Source organism: Melanotaenia boesemani, chromosome 9 (assembly GCF_017639745.1).
Source record: "Melanotaenia boesemani isolate fMelBoe1 chromosome 9, fMelBoe1.pri, whole genome shotgun sequence".
Classification (NCBI taxonomy): domain Eukaryota; kingdom Metazoa; phylum Chordata; class Actinopteri; order Atheriniformes; family Melanotaeniidae; genus Melanotaenia; species Melanotaenia boesemani.
This window is the reverse complement of record NC_055690.1, coordinates 18,959,240-18,980,503: the sequence shown is the minus strand read 5'-3', so window position 1 is coordinate 18,980,503 and position 21,264 is coordinate 18,959,240. Positions and strand designations below refer to the sequence as shown.

Genomic DNA, 21,264 nt, shown 5'->3' with positions numbered 1-21,264 from the left:
TAAACAAAGAAATGCAAAGATAAATACAAGGAACATTTATCGCAGCAAAATGACACATTAAAGGTATGAATTATTACTAATAAATTCCTTACAGTTAGAAATACACATGCTAATTCATATTATCTGCTTATTTGTTCTGTTTTTCACCCACTCATTTGCAACCAAAACTGTGCATAATTGTATCTAATGTAAATACACAATAAGAAATACAGACTAACTTTTCACTTTCTAATTTGTTTAGCTTATACCAAATTGTCCAAGGCTAACAGTAAACTAGGATATAACAGGTCAGCTAGCTTAACAGCATGAAAGAGCAAGATGGTGAATGGATGAACATCTCTACATAAGCAAATTAGCTAAATAAAGCCATAAAAAGGCCCAGTTTAGGCAGAAATACAGCTGTTTACTTAGAGGTCTTCACAGACACACACATCTCACAAGATTTGATTGCCTAGATATCCGAGTCTGCTCTCCATGTGTTTACCGCTGCTTATTTCAGCATCCTCCCGCCCAAGTGCTCAGTAGTGCAGCTGCACACCCTCGCTCACACTCACACCTCATCAACCTCCTTTCCAATGGTCAGATCTAATATTCAGTTTTATTATTAATGTTTGAACTTGCAGATGAATTTGAATTTCCATTGAAAGTAACATTTGAACATTTAAAAAAGCAACAGAATAATTACTTTTCCAAATTATTTATTTTTATTAATCTGTAGCTACTTTACTAACTCAGTAACTTGTAACTAGAATTAATACCTTTTTTAAAGTAATGTGTCCAACACTGATATTATTTACCGCTTCAGTTTTAAAACAACTGAATATATGAGTTTATGTAACGTGGGGGTTTATATAGGATAAATATAATTAGCATTGTAAATGCTGCCATAAAGGTGGGTCATGTGAGGCTGAATGCCGTTCAGCAGCATTTGTGAATTATGAAAGGGCTCTGAAACAGTACTTTGATATGTGAGTTTTCAAAGCCATGTTAGACAACAAACAGATCACTGAAGAGGCTAAATCATCTGTGACTGAACTGCAGGTGCACCCACCAATCAAAGCCCTAGAAAACTCAATCACACCTACATTCACATTGAAAAGTTTGTATACCCACAGTAAAAATGTGTTTAATTTTAATAGTTAAAAGTAAAAGATAAACAGATTATTCAAAGGGCATATAAATAAAAATGATGCAATTATATAAAAACAATTTTTATTATTAAAAGTATCTGACTGGATTTCGTTGTTTACAGTGTTTGAAAAATACTGTAACATTGTTTTAAAACTTAGTATTTAAGACCTCAATTTGTCCGCCATAGTTCCTGTTAAATGCTGTGTCCTAATTAAAATACAAAATGAGAAGAGACTTTCTTACACTTCTTCTGCTTTGTAGGATTCAGTTTCTGTAATTCTTTGAATCCTGGGTGGCTGCTTAGAGGTGTTACCTGAAAGCCCAAATCTCTTTAGTTGCCTAGTCCTTTACATGTTGTTCCCTTGTGTTTTTTATTGTTTTTTTTTGTTTGTTTTTTTTGCACTCTAATTTTACAGAAAACATTGAAATGCTTATGAGAGATCAGATCACAAATCACAGCAGCAGCAGTACATGAAAGCTTTAAAAGAAAGTGGCTGGAAACAGTCTGTTTGCCAAACAAAAATACAACATTAATTAAAAAATACATTTTCATATGATTGATATCTTACAAACAACACAAAGTTTTGAAGCTTTTGGGGAAAAGAATAACTTAAATTCACATCATTCCTAAGAGCGTCCGTTTTGTTTACTATGTTCAGTAGCTGATTCCACTTTTTGTTTGCTTTTTTCTTGTCTCGTTTTCTTTTTAGATTATTATTATTGTCATTATTGTCATTATCATTCTTACAGTTATTATTTATAGCCTCATTACATATGTTTGTGTATGTATATCTATATGTGTGTATATGTAGGTGCGCGTGTGTGTACTGAACATCTTTCCTCTTTCCCTCTCTACTCTACCCAATGTAAAACTACTTATAGCCTTATAATGTCATGTTTCCTGGCTAAACATGTACCTGCTCCTTTTTGATTTTTTAAATTTTGTGTCTTTTATTCCTTTCTCTCCCTCTGTCACCCCTTCGTTGTTAATATCTACAACAGGATGGTGGTCAGTTCTTTCTCAGGGGATGACTCCATATGTGTTGATACTCATCGTACTTGACTGCAGAGACTGCAAATGTAAATTAGCTTTTAGCTAACTCTGGTACAGTCATGTGATAGTGCATTGTCCCTCCCAAATAAACAGTAAATTACAACTGCATTGTTGCATTATGACAGATCAAAGTCCATACATTTAGAAGGACAGTATCATTTGAAAACAGGGCAGATGTCATCTCACCATTACCGAACTGACTGTGTCTCCATAACCTTTAACCACCAAAAAGGTGGTTAACCAAGATAGAACTCCCCAAACTGATAATACAATTTTTAGGACTGAGGGAACATTGCAGTCTGCTAACCTTTTCCTCTGCATTTCTTTTCACTCATTGCTGTTCAGTTCTTCACCTCAGACTATCTTCATCTATGATATAGAAACATACCTTTTTTATGTTTCTCTAGTTATAGTCCAGCATTTGAGATGGAGTAAGAATGAAAGCAGAAATGGAATGAAAGTTGTAGAGAGATCAATGGAGAACAGTTTGAGCTCCAGCTAGAGAGATTTTAAAATGAGAGCAGTATGTAGAAGGTGGACAGCAGGTAATAAGAGCAGATTAAGGGAGCAGAGTGAGCGCAGCTGTAAACAGGCTTTCACACTCACTGGTTGCATTAACTAAGGTTTTAGTGGTGATTTGGATGGATAGCAGACAGCGGAGAGACTCCTGCAGCCTCGGTCCTCGACCAATGCCATAAACTGACCCTCAGAATGTAGATATTGATTTTACAATCTGTTGGAGGCATTTGTTCATACATGAAGGTGGCTGGTTGTGAACAGCTGTGTGCATGTTGGTTTCTGTGGGTGTACAATCATTTCCTGTATTATTTATAATATATAATAATATATAATATTGCATTTTGTATTGTTAGAAGATCCATTGAAGAACCAATGACAATTTTTACTGTTTAAATTGTGACCATTTCACAATTGTTATATTACTAACCGTTAAAAATAATACAAGAAACATTTACAGGGTTGTTTTCTAAGTTAATAAGAAAAAAATATGGGCTTCATTTAATGAATAAAGAGCAGACATTAAAAGAAAAAGTTGCCTAAAAGAAAAAAGTTCAGTTGTTTGCTGTAACAACGTGTGCATGTAAACATCATTACATCTGTCAGGACCTCTTGCACATTGTGTAACAAGGCTCTTCATATCTCTGGAGTTCTTTACCTGATGATGCAAGAATGAAGAAAGCAAAAGCAAAACAGTCTCACTGTGGCTTTAAGCTTCTTTTTTTTTTATCTTTATCGGTCCCTTCACTAGATAATAATTCGACTTTTACACCAGAATAACTCAGATCAGAGGACAGAGTTACAAACATTAGAAGACTTTATGATGGTTAACAGAGTGAGGAAACATTTCATGGTTCCAACAAGTATGCTGGTTCCACAATGGGTTTTCCAGTTCAGTTGATAATTGACTCACACTATCTTGAATTATTATCAGCTACATTTAGGTAAAGACCACTTCAATCAATCAAGAGCACAAACGTCCAAGTTAATCTTTTTTCTTGTAACATGACAAACATGGTTGGGTGTAAGCTGGGGCGACCGCACTTATCAATAAGTTAAAGATAAGATAAATACTTTGAGAAAAAACAAAGTTCATCTGCCTACTTAATTAAAGAAACTCCAGAAGATTGAAGCCTATATTAAATTAATCTATTATCAAGGAAAACTACAATTATCTATTATTATCCCTCAAACTGAACTCTTGGCTAACTTGCTACTGCCTGATAATGTTGTTTGACTTTTATGGAGGGCTTTTTGGTTATTTAGGAGCCACGAATAATACAGCTGAAAATACAGATTGTGAAAGCTCAGGCTACTGTGTAAAAAGCCCCTGAGAAAGAAGATGTAAGGAAGGACTATTTTTGTTGTTGTAGTTGTCAGACAATTATCCTTCCTTTTTGCTCGCTATCTTTGGACATTATTTTAATCTTATTGTCTGTCCATCCATCCATTTTGTATACACACTCATTCCAATTCAAGCTTAAGATGGTGTTTGAGCCTATCCCAGCTGCTATCAGCAGAATTTAGAAGCACCAATTAACCTAGTATGTTTCTAAGTAGTAGTGGTAGTTTTATATTTGGGTATTTGGAAGTCTCAGGTTGCTTTACATTTCCTAAGATAAAGGATGATTCGTCTTTTGTTAATACCAAAATTCGACTTGTCCATTTGAAAACTGTTGTAGATCTGACTCAGTGTTCAATAAAGTTTTGTGGGTGTGTGTAAGTTTATTAGCTTCTGTATTTATATCTCAGGAGTGTCAGAAATAGTTTTTTCTCCCATGTAAATAAAATTTGCCTGCTGTCTTATGAACACTGGGAGATACCTTGTGACTCACCAACCATCATTTCTCAACTAAGGCAACAGTTTTATCTACTACATTTCATGTCTCATTTCTCACTTGCTATATTACATTTAAAAGGTAAATTGGCAGCATTTAAGAGTCTTGTTGAGCAACGGAAGTGTCTTTTTACAGCACAAGCTACATTCAACCATTCACACAACACTTCTCAGTCAACTATTACAGGCCAAAAATGTTTTTTTTTTTTGTTTTTTTTAAATCATATGCATATGAATAAATGTATCATATACAAGGTGAAAACCAGGGATTGAACCACTCACCCTGACTGAGTGATGACTTCTCTTCCTCTAGAGCTACAGCTGCCCCATTTCTACCTTTTTTTTAAATCATCCCCAACCCTGTGTATGGACAAGTGAATCCTCTAATGTGCGGCCTCTCCCCTCGTTGCTCAGAGCAATTAAGTTGTTATTAAAAAAAAAAAAAAGATTCAATTAACAGTTAATTAGGAAGATGATTAGAAAATAATGATGAAGGCTTAGTGCAGGAAGACTCTGGAATGTAGCAGAGGTATAAAAAGTGAAAGAGGAAAGGTGGACAACAAATGAAAGGGAATAAAAACTGTCTTAATGATGAATGTATTATAGAGAAGAATGAATGGAGAGGGTGCTGGTCAGAAGTAGAGCAGGTGTAAAGAAGGAGAAATTGATGAGCAGTGTGACAGTTTGAGATGAAAGTTAAAATTGATTAAGTCACCGACAGATGTGGCCTGCTGCACATCCAGCTGTTGGCATGAGCCTGCAGCAGCAGAGCTGGTGATGAGGCAGCAGCGAGTTGGAAGGAAGTGATTGATCAGAATGTCAGACCTTTTTCTTGGTAGAAGATGATGCAGAGTTCAAAGAAAAATCTAAATGCAATAAACCGCCTGGGTCAGTTTTCTCAAATGAATTAAATAACGTAAATTTTCATAGCGCTTGCTATCTGACAGCATGAAGGTCAAGGCAGCTCCTGGTTCAGTATAAAGATAAGGAAAGAAAAAAAAAATCTATGTTGCAGAATTGAATTAAACTGTACTGAAACTGAAGTGTCCACATAAGCTGGGTTTTGTAAAATGGCAAACCTTTCCCTGCCTTCCTCTGTTTCCAGACTGCTCAGATGTAGTCCTCAGGTCACACACATACATCAGAGATTTTCCTCATTTAACAGTCACAGAGAATCTGCATATTCACTTAATTCAGCTTCACTGTTTTCAATCCATAATATGATAATTACATCCTCAGTTTAGTCTTCAACAACATCAGTCAGGCTAATTACTGGTGTCTCCTGCCTCAGCACTGAGCACTTCTAAAGCACCTCTTGGTCCCTCTCTTAACAGGTGGAAGAGATCCGGGGTTTTATCGAGACTCTGGCAGAAAAAGTTGAAGAAGTGAAGAGGAAGCACAGCGCCATCCTTGCCTCACCTAACCCTGATGAGAGTAAGGCTGTTTGTTCTTTTTACTTGTATTTATTTATAATATAAATGTCTGAGTAAAAAGTGAAACATGTTCGGACCTTCAAAGCTTTAAAAAGTATCTGTTCTCCCTCTGATAGAACATAATCCTAACACAGATTACTGAGTGATGTTTTTGGTGGACTTTTTCTCAGACTGACCAGCGTCGTTTGAGTTAGTGACATAACCAGTAATTATTTTCAGTATCCCAATTCACTTAAATCAGTTAATCAAAAAATCTGAGTGAAAAGTCTCAACACTGAATTTAACTGATCATATTTCTATCAGAACTTTTACCTCATTTTTTCACGTTCGACCGTGAGCCATTTCTCTCAGTTATCATCCCACGTGCACATATGTCTTAGTTGAGTTTACCCACAATGCCCTGCATTGTACCACCAATGCTCTTCTCACTGTAGTCCGCTTCCTGCATTCACTTGAATCAGACCGAGATCTATGTTTGTCTGCTCCCAGAGTCTGTCTTTGATTTGCATCAGTGTTGGGCATTTACACATCCCCAAGCAAAGAACTAGGATTCGAATCATAAGGGCGGGTGTGAATGCACCCTTAGTTTTCCTTTAGAGTCCATTGGGCTTCTTGTATGTTACTTTTTTCTGGTTTACTTTGCGACATTAGGCATGTTTTTCACAGTTGTCCCACCTTACAACACAGAGAAGGAAGTCTTGTTAAACAGGCATCTGTGTGACTTACCCTTTAATTTTCATAGATAAAACAGAGGCTGCTCAGCACTGCATTGGTGTGTGTTTTCACATAGAAAGCTATTTTCACAGATTCAGAATTGTTAGTTAGAGCATTGTGTTCCACCTTGCCATCTTGTCCTTTCTCATGCTTTCCAGTTTGGCTCTGTGACTGCCTCCATTGTTGACTCAGAAGAGTGTGCATCAACCTTGACCTACCATTTTGCCTCTGTACTTACACACAGAACACTTATGCACAACAAAGGCATTTCAGCCTAATGCCGCGGGGTCCTGACAAGCAATGTAATATGATGTAAAGTATTCATCATGAGTATCAAGAGATTTAACAGATAGCAGTGAAAATGCTTTAAAGGTTCAGTGAAGCACAACCTTGCGAAGTCACCTAATATTTTTCCTCTCAGTAGTCATGCATTTCCTATTAATTATTAATCAATGTATTTGCTTCTTTTGATGAAGTTATATTGTTTGAGCCAAACTGACTCTAGTGCAAACATCTGTGGCTGTTTAAATGTAGCATTACTGTTTAATTCTGTTGTTCTGTCAATAATAAATCACTGAAACTTTCAAAGGATTACGAATGGAGAATAACAGAAAATACTCAAGTTACAAGCCATCTAATATATAACAAAAGCAAGAAAAAATGATAGATGCAGATTCCAGCAATAGGAAGAAAAATGGCTCCTTAATTTTAAAAGAAATTGAGAAGATAAAAGAGCAATTTGTCAGAAAAGCAAAAAGCCTGCCTGCAAATGGAGTCTGTAATAGATGTCAGAGGACCTTGAAGATGTTTGGAGCACCTATCAGTTCTCTCTGTGCTTTTGAGACATTTAAGCTCTCTCAGTGAAATCCTGTACTCTTGTTTGTCCATTTTCTACAATTTTCTGCTTTCCATCTCCATTACTCTTTAGTCCTGTCTTTACCTCTTTGGCCGTTGTTACCACTTTCTGCCATATTTCTCTCTTTTTTTCAGCCCCTTTGCCCATTTTACTCACTAACAACTTTGCTTTTGTTTAAACGGTACTGGATCTTTTCTCCTGTCCATCTGTCCCCCACCTCTATTGTCTTATACCTCTTCTTCTCTCATTTATGTCAGTACATTGATCCCAACCCCTGCTCTCACAAGGAGGGTGTTGCTCATAATAGTGACACCACAATCCTTTTCCTCCCTTCTGATCCCCTACCTCCCACCTACCTGAAAAAGCATTGATTTGCTCACTGCTGCAGGCATCAAATGAGCTCCTTTAACTAGCCTGAGCGTGCCCATCACACACAGGGCAGAGCAGTACTGAAGCAAGATGTTGCGTTTTAGATATACATTCTTCTGTAAGACATATCTGATCAGTGCATGGTGTCTGTGCATGTCAAGCTGATAAATGCAAAAATGCATATCAGTCAACTGTTGATGGAAATGTCTGGGTCATTGATTACTGGGAGTTTTTTTTTCTTTGCTGTTTGCCTGTTGCATTGGAGCCACTGAAGAGAGAATAAAATAACTTATAAAAAATATCCCAGAAGCTCCTTGTTTTCTGAGCAATATTTCATATGGCATGTTTTTTTTTTGTGCAACTTTTTCTTCTATGATTCAAAATCCTACCCTAATACTTTATAATGAATAATTCTTTTTGTTTAGAAATTTAACTGAAAAGATTACATTTCTGTCAAATATTTAAAAATGAACAGAAGTGAAATATGTTGTTTTTCTCACTTCTCTTACGCTCAATATATGCTTCTGGCAAGAAAAGCATGATTAATGTTTTAATGGGAACGCATTGTGGTCTCACATATTATACTGAAAAGACAAAAAAACACACACACAAACAAAAAAACACAAAACAAAATAAGGCTAAAGGTCAACAGCCACACAAGTGGATTTGTGAAGCTTTACCTTGCCACAAAATTACTTTAAAGTCTTTGTAAAGGCTGGTCACTCTGCAAGCTCTCCAATAGCACCTCTAAGCAGTTATGTTGGGTTAAAAAGGCAAACTCCAGATCTGAATTAATGGAGGGGAGAACCATGACTGCAGGTTCTGCTAAGACTTAAAAACAACATATTTAGAATAACCATTCAAAAAACAGCTTACACTATCAACAACACTATCATGTCCACCTTCCTTGGTAACCCTTTCTTCAATGCTTATTCAAAGCAAAGTCAAAGGTCTTGCTTCTCCACAAGGCTGTATATAAGAAGGAAGGCACAATGATATCATCCCTGGATTGGTCATGCTGGCTATTGCCTTGATCGATTTGTGAAACACGTGAATGTTGACTAATAACATCATAAACTATGCATTACCACCTGAGAATGTTCTTTTATTATATTTTACTTAAAATGTGACCATATTTACAATATTGATTGTCATGTTCGTTCAAATTAAGTCATGAACTACTAAAATTAAGAAACTGTTTATTATGGTTGTACATCAAATGAATAGTAGGTTTAATTTGTAAAAGACTGTAAAAGAATGGCCATAATAAAGTAAACTGAAAACCCAAATTCTAATAAAAGGCTGAATATTTAGACCTGTCACCAAAAAAAAAACGAAAAAAGAAAAAAAAAATTAAAAACAATATTAGAATGTATCCTGGTGTATCAAGATATTTTATGGTTGTGCATTCATTGACTGCATACGTTTTGGTGAAAGGTTCTCCAAAATTATGCTCATGCGTGTGATAAGACGTATTTTAGGACACATTGGGGTTTTTTCTGCACACATAAGTTTTCATGTCTCTCTTCCTGTTGTGGTACCACTCTCCCCTGACATTTCTCCTATTCAGGTCTCACATTTGTATTATATTGTCAAATAATATATTTATTCTATATCACTGTAATGTTTTTTATTTAATATTTGATACATGAAACCATTTTCCCCCTTTTTCATGTTGCGCTTACCTTACAGTCTTACAGTCTTCTAGTCAGTTTTTTCTCTCCTGTGGTGAAAGAATTCTTTTCTGCTTCTGTTGTAACCTCAGAAATTATTTTTCTACCAAATCAAACTCACCTTCCTGAAGCACAAGTCTCTTCATGTTTCGTTCCTCTAGCACAAGTGTCTTTCTCAAACCAGTTTCCCATCCAAATCCTGCAATTCTCACTTGTTGTCTCACATGAAAATAGATATATAGCTGAGACGGATGCTGTGACTTGTCTGTGATACAGAGAGTAGGGGTGATCAGTCATGGCATCATTTTATTTTCTCTCTGGGTAGCTGATAAACAGGATAACAGAAAGGTAGCAACACAAACAATATGATGTGTACATTTCTTAAAATGACTTACACAAATGTGAAACTGAAACTCTCCTGTTTCTGTCTCATTTAATTCTTCTTGGTGATTTCCTCACCGTTAATTCCAGCCCATCTGCAGGCTCATGTTAATAAGCACACTTGTACTAATACATGCAGTTTCTTTATAATATTGTATTCACCCTGCCATACACATCATTCCGTATTACAGTTTATCCACTCACTTAAATAAAGCAAAACAAATTCCCAATAGGGAATTGTGATTTTTTTTTATTTGGCTCTGTGTGTATGTGTGTTGATGCGTACTGTGTTTAGCAGCAGTATACAGTAGAATTTCAACAATGATGATCTATCAGGTGATCACCAGGTCCTAATGTGTATTAAAGCTGTGTTTCCTCATGAGTACATTCCTCTAATGCACAAAGGTAAGACACAGATGACATGATGGAAATGAATAATTGCATTATTTGTTTTTGTTTGCCATGTTGTTGATAAGCCCCATTCAGCACTGCCTGCACTGTGTTGATCTATGATGATGGAATTTAAAGATTTTACAGCAGTGGGTCAAAGGTCATGAATACTGCATGATGAATAATGCAGCTTCCATGAAGCTTTTACACCCTCAGGAGAGAATGATGGATCATTTGAAATTAAACAAAGCTTTGATGACATTTTAAAATGAACATTATAATAGTGTAGTTATGGAAAATAGGTCTATAATAGGGTTATAATATTAAATGGTATTGATGTACTGATTTTATATTTAATCTCTTCCAAGTTTCCTATCTTTTTACAGTATAGTAGTTGCAGGTTAGAGACAGTTCATCATCACATACTTGCCTGCAGAATTTATTTTATAACATTCATTCATTTATATTTTATTTTTAATATTTTATCATAACTTTATTGTAAGGTTCATGTTGACAGTTTCTCCCTGACAAGCAAAAGATGTTTATAGATTACAGAAGCTAGCTCAGTTTTTATTACAGACTTCTCAACACATAAACTGAGTGTTATTTTATTTATGAAGTTTCTTCACGCACTGTTCTTTGACACATACTAAACTATTACAATAATGTTGGCTACTTTTCCTAAGACAAAACAACATGTCTTTATGTTAAAGTTAAAATGCTCATTGAGTTTTTGTCTCTTAGTTCTTGAAAGACTATATATTACATTTCCAGAGCATCATGATGATTGCAACACAGATTACAGTCACATAAAAAGGAGTATCGTTTTAAAATATGGGTATCAAATCATTAGAATTAGTTTATATGCACCACTCAGGAAAATTATATTGTATTACATAATCACTCCCCATTTTTTTCAAAAGTCTTAACATCACTATATTTACCTAAATGGGTTCTTAGTTGTATGAATGCTTGGATAAAAAAAAAATTAGGAATACCTTAGGTAGGTCCCCTGTTTATTTCATATTTTCACCTGTGGGCAATGAGTTCACTTTGCTTCAGAGAAGCTACTGCAGGTTACCTTCAAAGGTGTTTTGATGCCCATCAGGGTATAATTGTAGGGAAAAGCAACTACTTTCAACCTATAATTACTACAGTTTTGCTCTGCTCTCCACCATTTTCCTTTGAAAATATGCGCTGCCATTGCTCACTGTCTGTGGCCTTTTGTAGGGAGAGAGGGCCGAGGGCCCAGTGAGAAGAGAGAAGGCAACGATTCACATGAACATATGTTAACAGACCAGCTGGTAAACACATTGTTGGAGATCTACACAAAAAAACTGTGTATTGAAATATTATAGGTGAAACTATCCTTTTAGTTCTTTACATATTCATTTTTTTTTGTCCCATCAATCTAGAAATGATGAATTTCTGTTCTTTGCCTCTTTAGACTTCTAGGGAGTCTAGAGACAGCTCAGTGTGAATAGCCTGTGGGGGAAAGCCACTCTTGGGTGTACGTGATCGTGGTGCCTTTAGGTGGCCCTGCATGAGAAACCATCATGACACCATGATCAATATAACCACAAGGGCTCAGAAGAACCTTAGGAGACTATTTTCACTCAATACAGTCCATCACCACATCCAGTTTTAACCTGAAACTGCATGATGCAAGGACGAAGCAATACACCGTATCTACTCCAAACAGGAATATCACTGATGTCTCTGAACATGAGCTCATCTCAGATTGTTAGAAAGACCGTGGACACAAGCAATGTGGTGAAATGAGTAACTGCAGTAACAAAGAAAAAACAAAAGAAATGTATTTCTTAGATTCCAAAGATGACAATAGCCATCAATGCTATTTTCAGTGAAAGATGAAAAAGTCATAATCTGTGATAGTATGAGTGTGCATCAGCGCAAATTATTAGATCATCAAAGTTTATGATTTAACCTTGTTCTACAAAGTGCTCTACTTGTATCTCAGTCACCCATTCATGTAATTGTCACCCATATATACCATATAATCAATATATATATATATTGATTATATGGTATATAGATTTGCATGTTTGTTTTGCTGCTTTATGTTTTTTGGTTATCTGAATCTTTTGCACGAATGTGTGCTGCTGCAACCCCTAATTTTCCAGGTTAAATAAAACTACAGACGTGGACAAAATTGTTGGTAATCTTCGGTTAATGAAAGAAAAACTCAATGGTGACAGAAATAACTCGAATCTGACAAAAGCCTTGGCAAAAAGTTCCATTTTTGTCTGTCCATAGGACATTCTCCCAACATGTAGTTTGGCAAATTCCAATCTGGCTTTTTTATGATTTGTTTTCAATAATGGTGTCCTCCTTGGTCGTCTCCTATTAAAGTCCACTTTGGCTCAAACAGTGACGGATGGTGCGATCTGACACTGATGTTCCTTGAGCTTGAAGTTCGTCTTTAATCTCTTTAGAAGTTTTTCTTTTGTTACCATTCATATTATCCGTCTCTTTGATTTGTCATCAATTTTCCTCCTGCGGCCACGTCCAGGGAGGTTGGCTACAGTCCCATGGAAATTAAATTTCTGAATACTATGTGCAACTGTAGTCACAGGAACATCAAGCTGCTTGGAGATGGTCTTATAGCCTTTACCTTTAACATGCTTCTCTATAATTTTCTTTCTAATCTCCTGAGACAACTCTTTCCTTTGCTTCCTCTGGTCCATGTTGAGTGTGGTACACACCATGTCACCAAACAGCACAGTGACTACCTGTAGCCCTATACATAGGCCCACTGACTGATTACAAGATTGTAGACACCTGTGATGCTAATTAGTGGACACACCTTGGATTAACATGTCCCTTTGGTCACATTATTTTCTTCATTATCTATCTATCTATCTATCTATCTATCTATCTATCTATCTATCTATCTATCTATCTATCTATCTATCTATCTATCTATCTATCTATCTGTCTGTCTGTCTGTCTGTCTGTCTGTCTGTCTGTCTGTCTGTCTGTCTGTCTGTCTGTCTGTCTGTCTGTCTGTCTGTCCGTCCGTCCGTCCGTCGTACTGCTGTTTTTTCTCTTGCAACATGTACTAAGACATTTGCAATTTGATGAAATCAATGAGAAATGCTATTCTTCCAATTACAAGATGGTTTGGAGATTTGTCCATGTTATTTTGAGAAGGTCATTTCTGTTTCAAGAAATGAGCCAAACCAACGGATTAAAACTGCAAATGAAGAGGAGAGTTAGACAACAGTAAAGAACTGTTGAGCATCTGAAATTATGTATTCTGAAGGAACAGACACGGGTTCATCTGCAGAACTGCAACTATTAGTACTTTAAGTTCCCAAACAGTTAAAAAGGGTCATTAAAAACAAAGCAGATGTAACACAATGTTAAACCTGCCTATCTCACAGATTTTCAGGAGTTAGTTGCATAAAAATTTAAATTTGTTCTTATTTTCTGTATAGAGTAAAGTTGGCCAGTGAGGACACATTTTATTGCATAATAGAAATGTCATCAACCTTTCTGGAAAAGGGGTAAACAAAACATGATTTGTCTGTAACTGGATACAGATAACTTGATCATTAACACGTGTCCAACCTCTTATTGTTGTTCCACTTGATATTTAAGTCTCTGGTTTATAAGAGTATCTTGTTTCTGACTCTTAAAAGCCCTCAACTGGAACCACTGGAGATGCTTGCTTTAATTGAAGCCTGTGATTGTTACTATTTCTAGTTTTAGCTGTTGGCTTACGTGCTCCCACCCTCAGAGATCTGCCTACCAAACCTCCTTCATCTTTAACCAAAAATTAAAAGCACGGGTTACTCCAACTTTTTCTCTTTATTTATTTTAGTATTCTTTTGTTCCTTGTCAGCTGTATTTTTCTTTGTCTCTTTTCATTATCATTTTTAATTTCCTTTTCTCTTAAATCTCCCTCATAATATCTCCCTCATACTGATTGCTTTAAATGTTCATAATAGTGAGGTTAATGTGAAGTGGATGGTCATGTCCAAGGTTAAGTACACTCAAATACAATAAGGGTCGAAGTCAGAAAACTAGCCCACAAACATCTTCTACTACCATCTGATCCTTTGACCTAAATCAGCATTCAGTGATGGTAAAGTGGTTAGCGCTCTTATCTATATTACATTCTTAGTTGTTGGGAATGATTCAAAGTAACTGTGGCATCACCAAGTTTAAATCAAACTAACTCTTATAATATGTTTTGAAAGATCTTGCATGAGAAATAGAGGTTGTTAGAGAGAAGGAGGAGGTCATTAGCAAATGCATAATAAAGCAATAAGCTCTGTGATGAGTGGCACCCAAAAAAACATATTTTGTCCTCCTTTCCTTCCTGCAGAAGCGCTTGACAGTGATAGATGATTATCTCATTTGAATTCTACAGTCAAATTGAAAGGTTTTAACACCTTTAAAGGTCTCCAGCTTTCATTAACAAACTCATCTTAACATGTATTCTATCTCTTTGTTCTCTCCCTACAGAATAATAAAATCATTTGTTCATGTGGAAGTCTTCATTTGAGTCTGTATCTGTATTCAAACCTTTTTTAACTTGATTTTAAATGTTAGAATCAGTGCATCAGCCAGTTCATCACACACTATAGTTGAACAAGACATTTGTGCAACAATGTAATGACACCATTGATATTGAAAGTGAATTCCAGTTAATATTGGTTACTGGTCTATACAGTACTAGGGAAAAGTTGTACATGGACACACCTACCATTTCAAAGTGAATCAAGTTTCCAAACTTTGAAATTGTTATGGATAAGGACTCAGAGTTGATGCTGTTTTTGTCATGTGGGAGTTAATAGAACTTATACTTTTGCAATTTGTGTAGTTTCTTTTGTTCTGGACTAAACGTGATGTGAGGTGGTATCGTAAAACTTGTCATGTGTGTCAGGTATCTGGAAAACTGTGTCAAAGACCCCTCCCTATCTGTAGATGCACCCTTTGATCATGTCCTGGTTATTATTTTGGCTTCTTTCCGTGCACAAAAGCTGGCCACAGGTTTCTGCTGACTGTGATGTGTGCTTCCACTGTGTTTCCCAAGGCAATTCCAGTGCTCAAAATTCCTGCACCCGTCATTCTGCAGGCCTTGATGAAGTTTTTTTTCTGTGTTTGGGCAGCCTGAGGTTGTTCAAAAAGGAAATTAATTTCATGTCATGCATTTTTGAGCAGGCGATGAAAGAACTTAACCTCACTCACCATTAATCCAGTGCGTATAACCTTAAAAGTCAAGGCGCTCGGGAGAGATTTCATTAAACTCTCACGCACATGCTCTGGACATTTTGCCTTGAGTTTAATAAAGACTGGGATGAAGGTGTCCACCTTTTGCTGTTTCCTGCATGTGAGGCGGTACAGGAATCACTTGGTTTCATAGGCCGATAATGAAGTCGTGGTGTTTTTGCCCATTTCTGGCCCAGTGGTGTTGCCAGACAGTTTTCCAGGGGCTTCAGCCCAGATGTTTTGAGTCTATCCCTGGGTAGCCAAAACAAATGTAACCTGCATATTTACTGTTAAACTTAAGCTAAATCTGTAAGACCAACAGGACATAATGGATAGTAAATTTCCCAAAAAACATTTGCAACTCTTCAGCTTTTTCATAAGAAACAAAAAAGGCAAGAAATCATATTTAGAAAGTTAAATAATGGTCCACAAAAGTCAACTATCATTTTGGCTTCTACAGCATTTTTGTTTAACTAGCTGTCATATTGCTAGCTAACTAGCTAGCCTTACTTTGCACCAGTGCACATTTTGGCGAACACAGTAGCTCACAGATCTATTTTTTTGTTAAGTTCTGTTTTCGGTTTCTTAGTTTTGAACTTAAGGTTAGGGGGAGCAGCGCAGATTCTATACGGCCTACTATGTGACTGGTTTGCGGTACAATCCCATCTGTTGATTCTTTTGGTCGGGGCTCCCTTCTCCCTTGTTTATTTTAGTTAAAGTAAAATGATTTATAAATATTGCTGCTTGGTCTTTTTCTCTGATGTTATGGTTACTTTATGTTGAGCCTTGTTTCATTTAGGGACTGTAACAGCATTCCTTTTGTTCAGTTATGGTAAGCAAAGTGCTTTTACTTCCCCACTTTAGCTGTCCATTTAGATGTCATCATCATGCACTCCTCCTAATAAAGTGGTAATGTTTAAGCAATATGTTAGAATTATTCAATTGTTTTCCCAAATATTTGGACCACCCTTTAGTCCAATCCAACATGAGGTTTAGTGTTACAACCATAAATAAAATAAAAAACAGAAACAGACGGGCTAGCATAGGTTTAACGTATTTTCTGACTCCAGCAACCTTAATCTAAGCTTGAACACTGTGCTGTCACTGAATTGCACAAGCATTATAAGTGATGGCTTTTAATTGGTTTTCCAACTACATCAGATTGATGTGCTGCTACCACTACATCATCTGAGAATAATACACAGATCAGACTGGAATTAGACAGATACTATATGGTAAGATGTATTCATTTAAATTGTTTTTTTTTTTTTTTTTCAAATAGCAACACTTTTGAGTTAGCCTTTTGAGAATAGCAAACCTCGGGTTAAGCATTGTTCAAGCAGGTTTCATTCCTCAATCAGGTTGTTGTGATGTTTTGCAGGGTTATTTAATTTATACAAACTGATTGTTAAAGTTTGACTTTGAATAAGGCTAATAAATATTTATTTAATAAATAAAATGTCCAATAAATGATCAAATCATTGAATAAATTTCTGTTTATAAATTGTCCAGTGGCAGCATACCATACAATCTCAGTCTAATGAATCTAGAGTAACTGGCTATTTCTGATATTATCCAAGAGGTGAAGTGACGTAAAAAATGGGTTCAATAAAATTTAAATTATATCTCCCTCTTTTTTTAATTCAAATTTAGAGAGAATGAAGTTAAATTTAAAAATAAACTGTTTTGCTGTAGGTGTACGTTATCACAACCTTGCTTCCTGTCGTGATCTGTGGGTTCTGGTTTGGGCTTTTTAGTCTTGTTATTTTGAGTTTGGTCTTTCCTGGTTTTTTTATTTGTTTGTTTGTTTGTTTTTTTTTATTTTATTTATTTACTTTTTTGCCTTGTCTATTATGTTTTGGTTCTTGCCTGCTGTTCATCAGCACACCCAGTTTAATTAGTTAACTTACTTCACCTTTAGCTTTGATAGATCATGTCTAACCATCTGACACTCATTCTGGCCAAAACATATTGTATAAGGGTTTTGGACAGTGGCCATATAAAAGTTAATAAATAAAGATTTAAAGTAATGAGTTTTAAGATTTTATGTGTGTATTATAAATAGAAAGAAAAGGAACAGGTAGCTTCCTGGTATGGAAACTCTTCGACAGTTTGGTAGAGTACTGTGCTACTGTGCTATCAGTTTGTCATTACCTGTGTTCACACAGTGATTCTGCAGTACAGTAAACGCCAGTAATGTTTGAAGGATGAGCTCATCTTCTGTCTATCTTACCAGACATCTGGACTCTAGACGCTCAATAAGTAGAACAAACACAAAAGAGTGGTAATACATTTACAGAGAGAGCAGAGGGAGACAGAGATGGCCTGTGAATTGAAGACAAAGATAAATGGTTACAAGTTGCATAGTTGGACAGCAGCAATTGACCTGGTATTAGTGAAGGGAAAACAGAAGCATTTTTTCAGATGTCATTGTACTCTGATGTCAGACTGATACATACAGGCTGTGTTGTTGAGCCTTAGACTTCTGATAGTGAAAAGAAGACTGAGATTGGACTCAAACATGAGTTGATACATGGTTTTGCCATAGAACCAAGGATAATGTAGGAAGCTTAATAAAGGAAGGAACTGATCCAGATGTTCCCAATCCAGTCTTTATAATGCATAAATGATCTAAATGGTTCCAAGAGGTGATAAAGATAAAATACCATCCTGATCAGCAAACATAAAGTGAAAAGTGGAATAAGATGTGGTGTGCTATGAGAGGAAGTTGAAATTTTGGAAAACACAATGCTGCAGGGAAAATGCTAAAACATTTCAGTGCAAGTGCAAGATGTATGTTTACTTTATGTTGCATAATCATAACAGAGATTATAGAATCAAGTGAATCAAATTGTAGTACTGCAACAGAAATTTAGCATTTGCATTAATATGTCTAGGGCTGCACGGTGGTGTGGTGGTTAGCACCGCAGCCTCACAGCAAGAAGGTCGCCGGTTCGAATCTCGGCTGGGGGGAGGTTCGAACCTTGAGGGTGGTGGCCTTTCTGTGTGGAGTTTGCATGTTCTCCCCGTGTATGCGTGGGTTCTCCCCGGGTTCTCCGGCTTCCTCCCACCGTCCAAAGACATGCATGTTAGGTTAATTGGACACTCTAAATTCTCCGTAGGAGTGAGTGTGTGTGTGAATGGTTGTTTGTCTCTATCTGTGTTGGCCCTGCGACAGACTGGTGACCTGTCCAGGGTGTACCCTGCCTCTCACCTGTTAAAATGCTGGGATAGGCTCCAGCTCACCCGCGACCCGAAATGGAATAAGCGGTCAAGATAATGGATGGATGGATTAATATGTCTACTTCCTTTCTGAAAAGACAATAAGAATTCTCCCAGCTGAAGCAGCTGAGCTACGCTAGCTTTGCAGAAGCTGTTAGCATAGCTCTGTCCCATGATAGCAAAAACTGCCTACCAGCACACCTCACTAATTATCACATTCATCTAAGGAAAAAAAACAAACAAAAACACATTTAAATCACTATTTTACCCTGGTTATGGTCCAGACTACTCATTGATCAGAAATAGTTGCTTGGCAACCAATAGAAACCCTTGGGCTTCTCTTCGTATAGTGTTTTTGGTTTTTGTTTGGTCTCATTCTTTTTAATTTACAGAAAAGTGCTAGCAGGATGCTGGGTAGCCCTTTGTCTGAGTGGTTTGTTAAAATAAATAAATAAACAAACAAAAACAAAAATAATAATTTCACCAACTTTGACCACACAGCTCATAATGCATTTTTAACCACATCACACAACAACCAGTAACATTAAGTGTCCAATCAAGCCACAAAAATGACAAAAAGCTTTTCTGTATTTGCATTGATCAACTGCATACTTATACTCATTCAACTCAAGATAAACAGACACAGCCTCAACTTCTATTCTATTTTCTGGTTACATGGTTAACATTTTCTATCCATATGATTAGTTGCTTCATAGTACAGTGTCGTTGGTTTTGGTTTCACATTCTTAGATTTCCCTCCTCTTCAGTTTGACTGATTTGATAGTGGTTTACAGGCACAGCTGCATCAAGGGTATTTATAGTAATCCTGAAAGTGTTTTTTTTTTTTTATTTTTTTTTTTTTTTAGATGAATCTAAAATGTTTTTATTTGTCCTTTGTGCTATCTAAACTTATTCCTCACCATTAACACATATGCTAATATTTATATATCTCAAAAATATATTATATATATATATATATTTTCCTAAGTTAAGCATGAAGCTAAGACAAGATAGATATGAGGAGGTTGTAGAACTATACTTTAAGATGGGAGTCGTGACATTTTTTTTTTAACCAGTGTATAGGATGGCCTTGATCTATCTTGATCTTTCTTTCTCTTTTTAGGGCCAATATACGTGCCTGTTTTAACCTCAGGGTGTCAAAAATAAGTTTCTTATATTCTGTAGCATCTCTTCTATGCACAGAAACAGTGTCTGACATCCTTCACTCATTCAACCCTTACTTGCTATTCAGGGAGGATTCACAGCTGTGCAATTCAGGTTTCAGGTGGTGGGAAGTTGAGTTCCCACTGCCTAACAGTTCAAGTTTTCTAGCCGCAGTTTGTCAGATTGCCTAACAGTATGCATATGTATGACTCCTGCTCTAGGTTAGACATTATAATGGGCTCATCATCAGAATGAAAGAGTACTTTTAGACACTACTAAAGTTATTTTCTCTGTGCCATGAATAACGACATTCCTATGGTGCAATTTGATTCACAACGTCAATACCGGTCTACACTGAGCAGGTTATGTATATATATATATGTATATATATATATATATATATATATATATATATATATATATATATATATCATAACCTGCTTAGTGACTGCCAGCATGACTTTCAGCCTCTGTGGTCGACTGTGTCAGCTCTGCTGCTATTCACAGAGCATATATATGTATGTTCCTCAACAAGGGCCATATTACTGTAGCTGTGTTGAACTGAAGCTGTAGTCCTTATTAGGATCCTGGAAGTAACGTTATGGTAAATAACTTTATTATGAAGTATTAGAACTGATGTAAGACCAAACAACTTTTTACTGCCCTGATTTTTTTCACTATGGTTTACTCCATGTTTAGGCATCACATTTCTTTAATGAGTTTAGGAAAAGATTTTGGTATGCTTTGATGATTCTACCCATTTTAGAGCTGGAAACTCAACATAACAGTGCAAAATTGTGACACTTTTTCCAAATGAGAAACCTGTTTCTTTTTTTGCTCTTAATTAATTTTCTTCTCTGTACTTTTAACTTGCAAGTCAAAAGGCCATGGATTGCCTTGAAAAACAAATAAACTAATTACACTGGAATACATTTCCTACATCATTTATTTTGTTTGTGGTCATACTGGCCCTCTTCTAGCTTTCACATCTTTTCTTGCTTTGTAGCGTCTCTCTGGCTCTCCTTCCCTCTGTCACTTTGAAACAATTTTAAGCAGCCAAGAGGACCAACTGCACACATCGCCATAGCAACACAGTCTTAATGATGGCAACAAGCGTGACCTGAAGATTCCATTTGAGAGTGTCTGGGAGAGGGATGGAGTGTGAAGCCACAGCTCAATTGACTCCTCAGTTTTGCCCTCTAATTTGCTTTCCTCTCACATCCATCTACTTATTCATCTCTGACAGCACTTTTCCTCTTTTCACACAGTAAATAATAAGGCTG

General features: G+C 36.3%; 1 protein-coding gene across 8 annotated transcripts in view; it reads left to right on the top strand.

The window, feature by feature from the left end:
- Positions 1-21,264, top strand: part of LOC121646731 (syntaxin-1A-like) — a 68,947-nt gene that overhangs the window by 17,872 nt on the left and 29,811 nt on the right. For all 8 annotated transcript variants that reach the window (XR_006011682.1, XM_041995905.1, XM_041995907.1 and 5 more), the window contains exon 3: positions 5,873-5,972. Coding sequence is in view for 7 of the 8 variants with exons in the window: in XM_041995905.1 (XP_041851839.1) it covers positions 5,873-5,972 (100 nt within the window). In the remaining variant the exon portion in view is untranslated. The remainder of the gene's footprint in view (positions 1-5,872; positions 5,973-21,264) is intronic.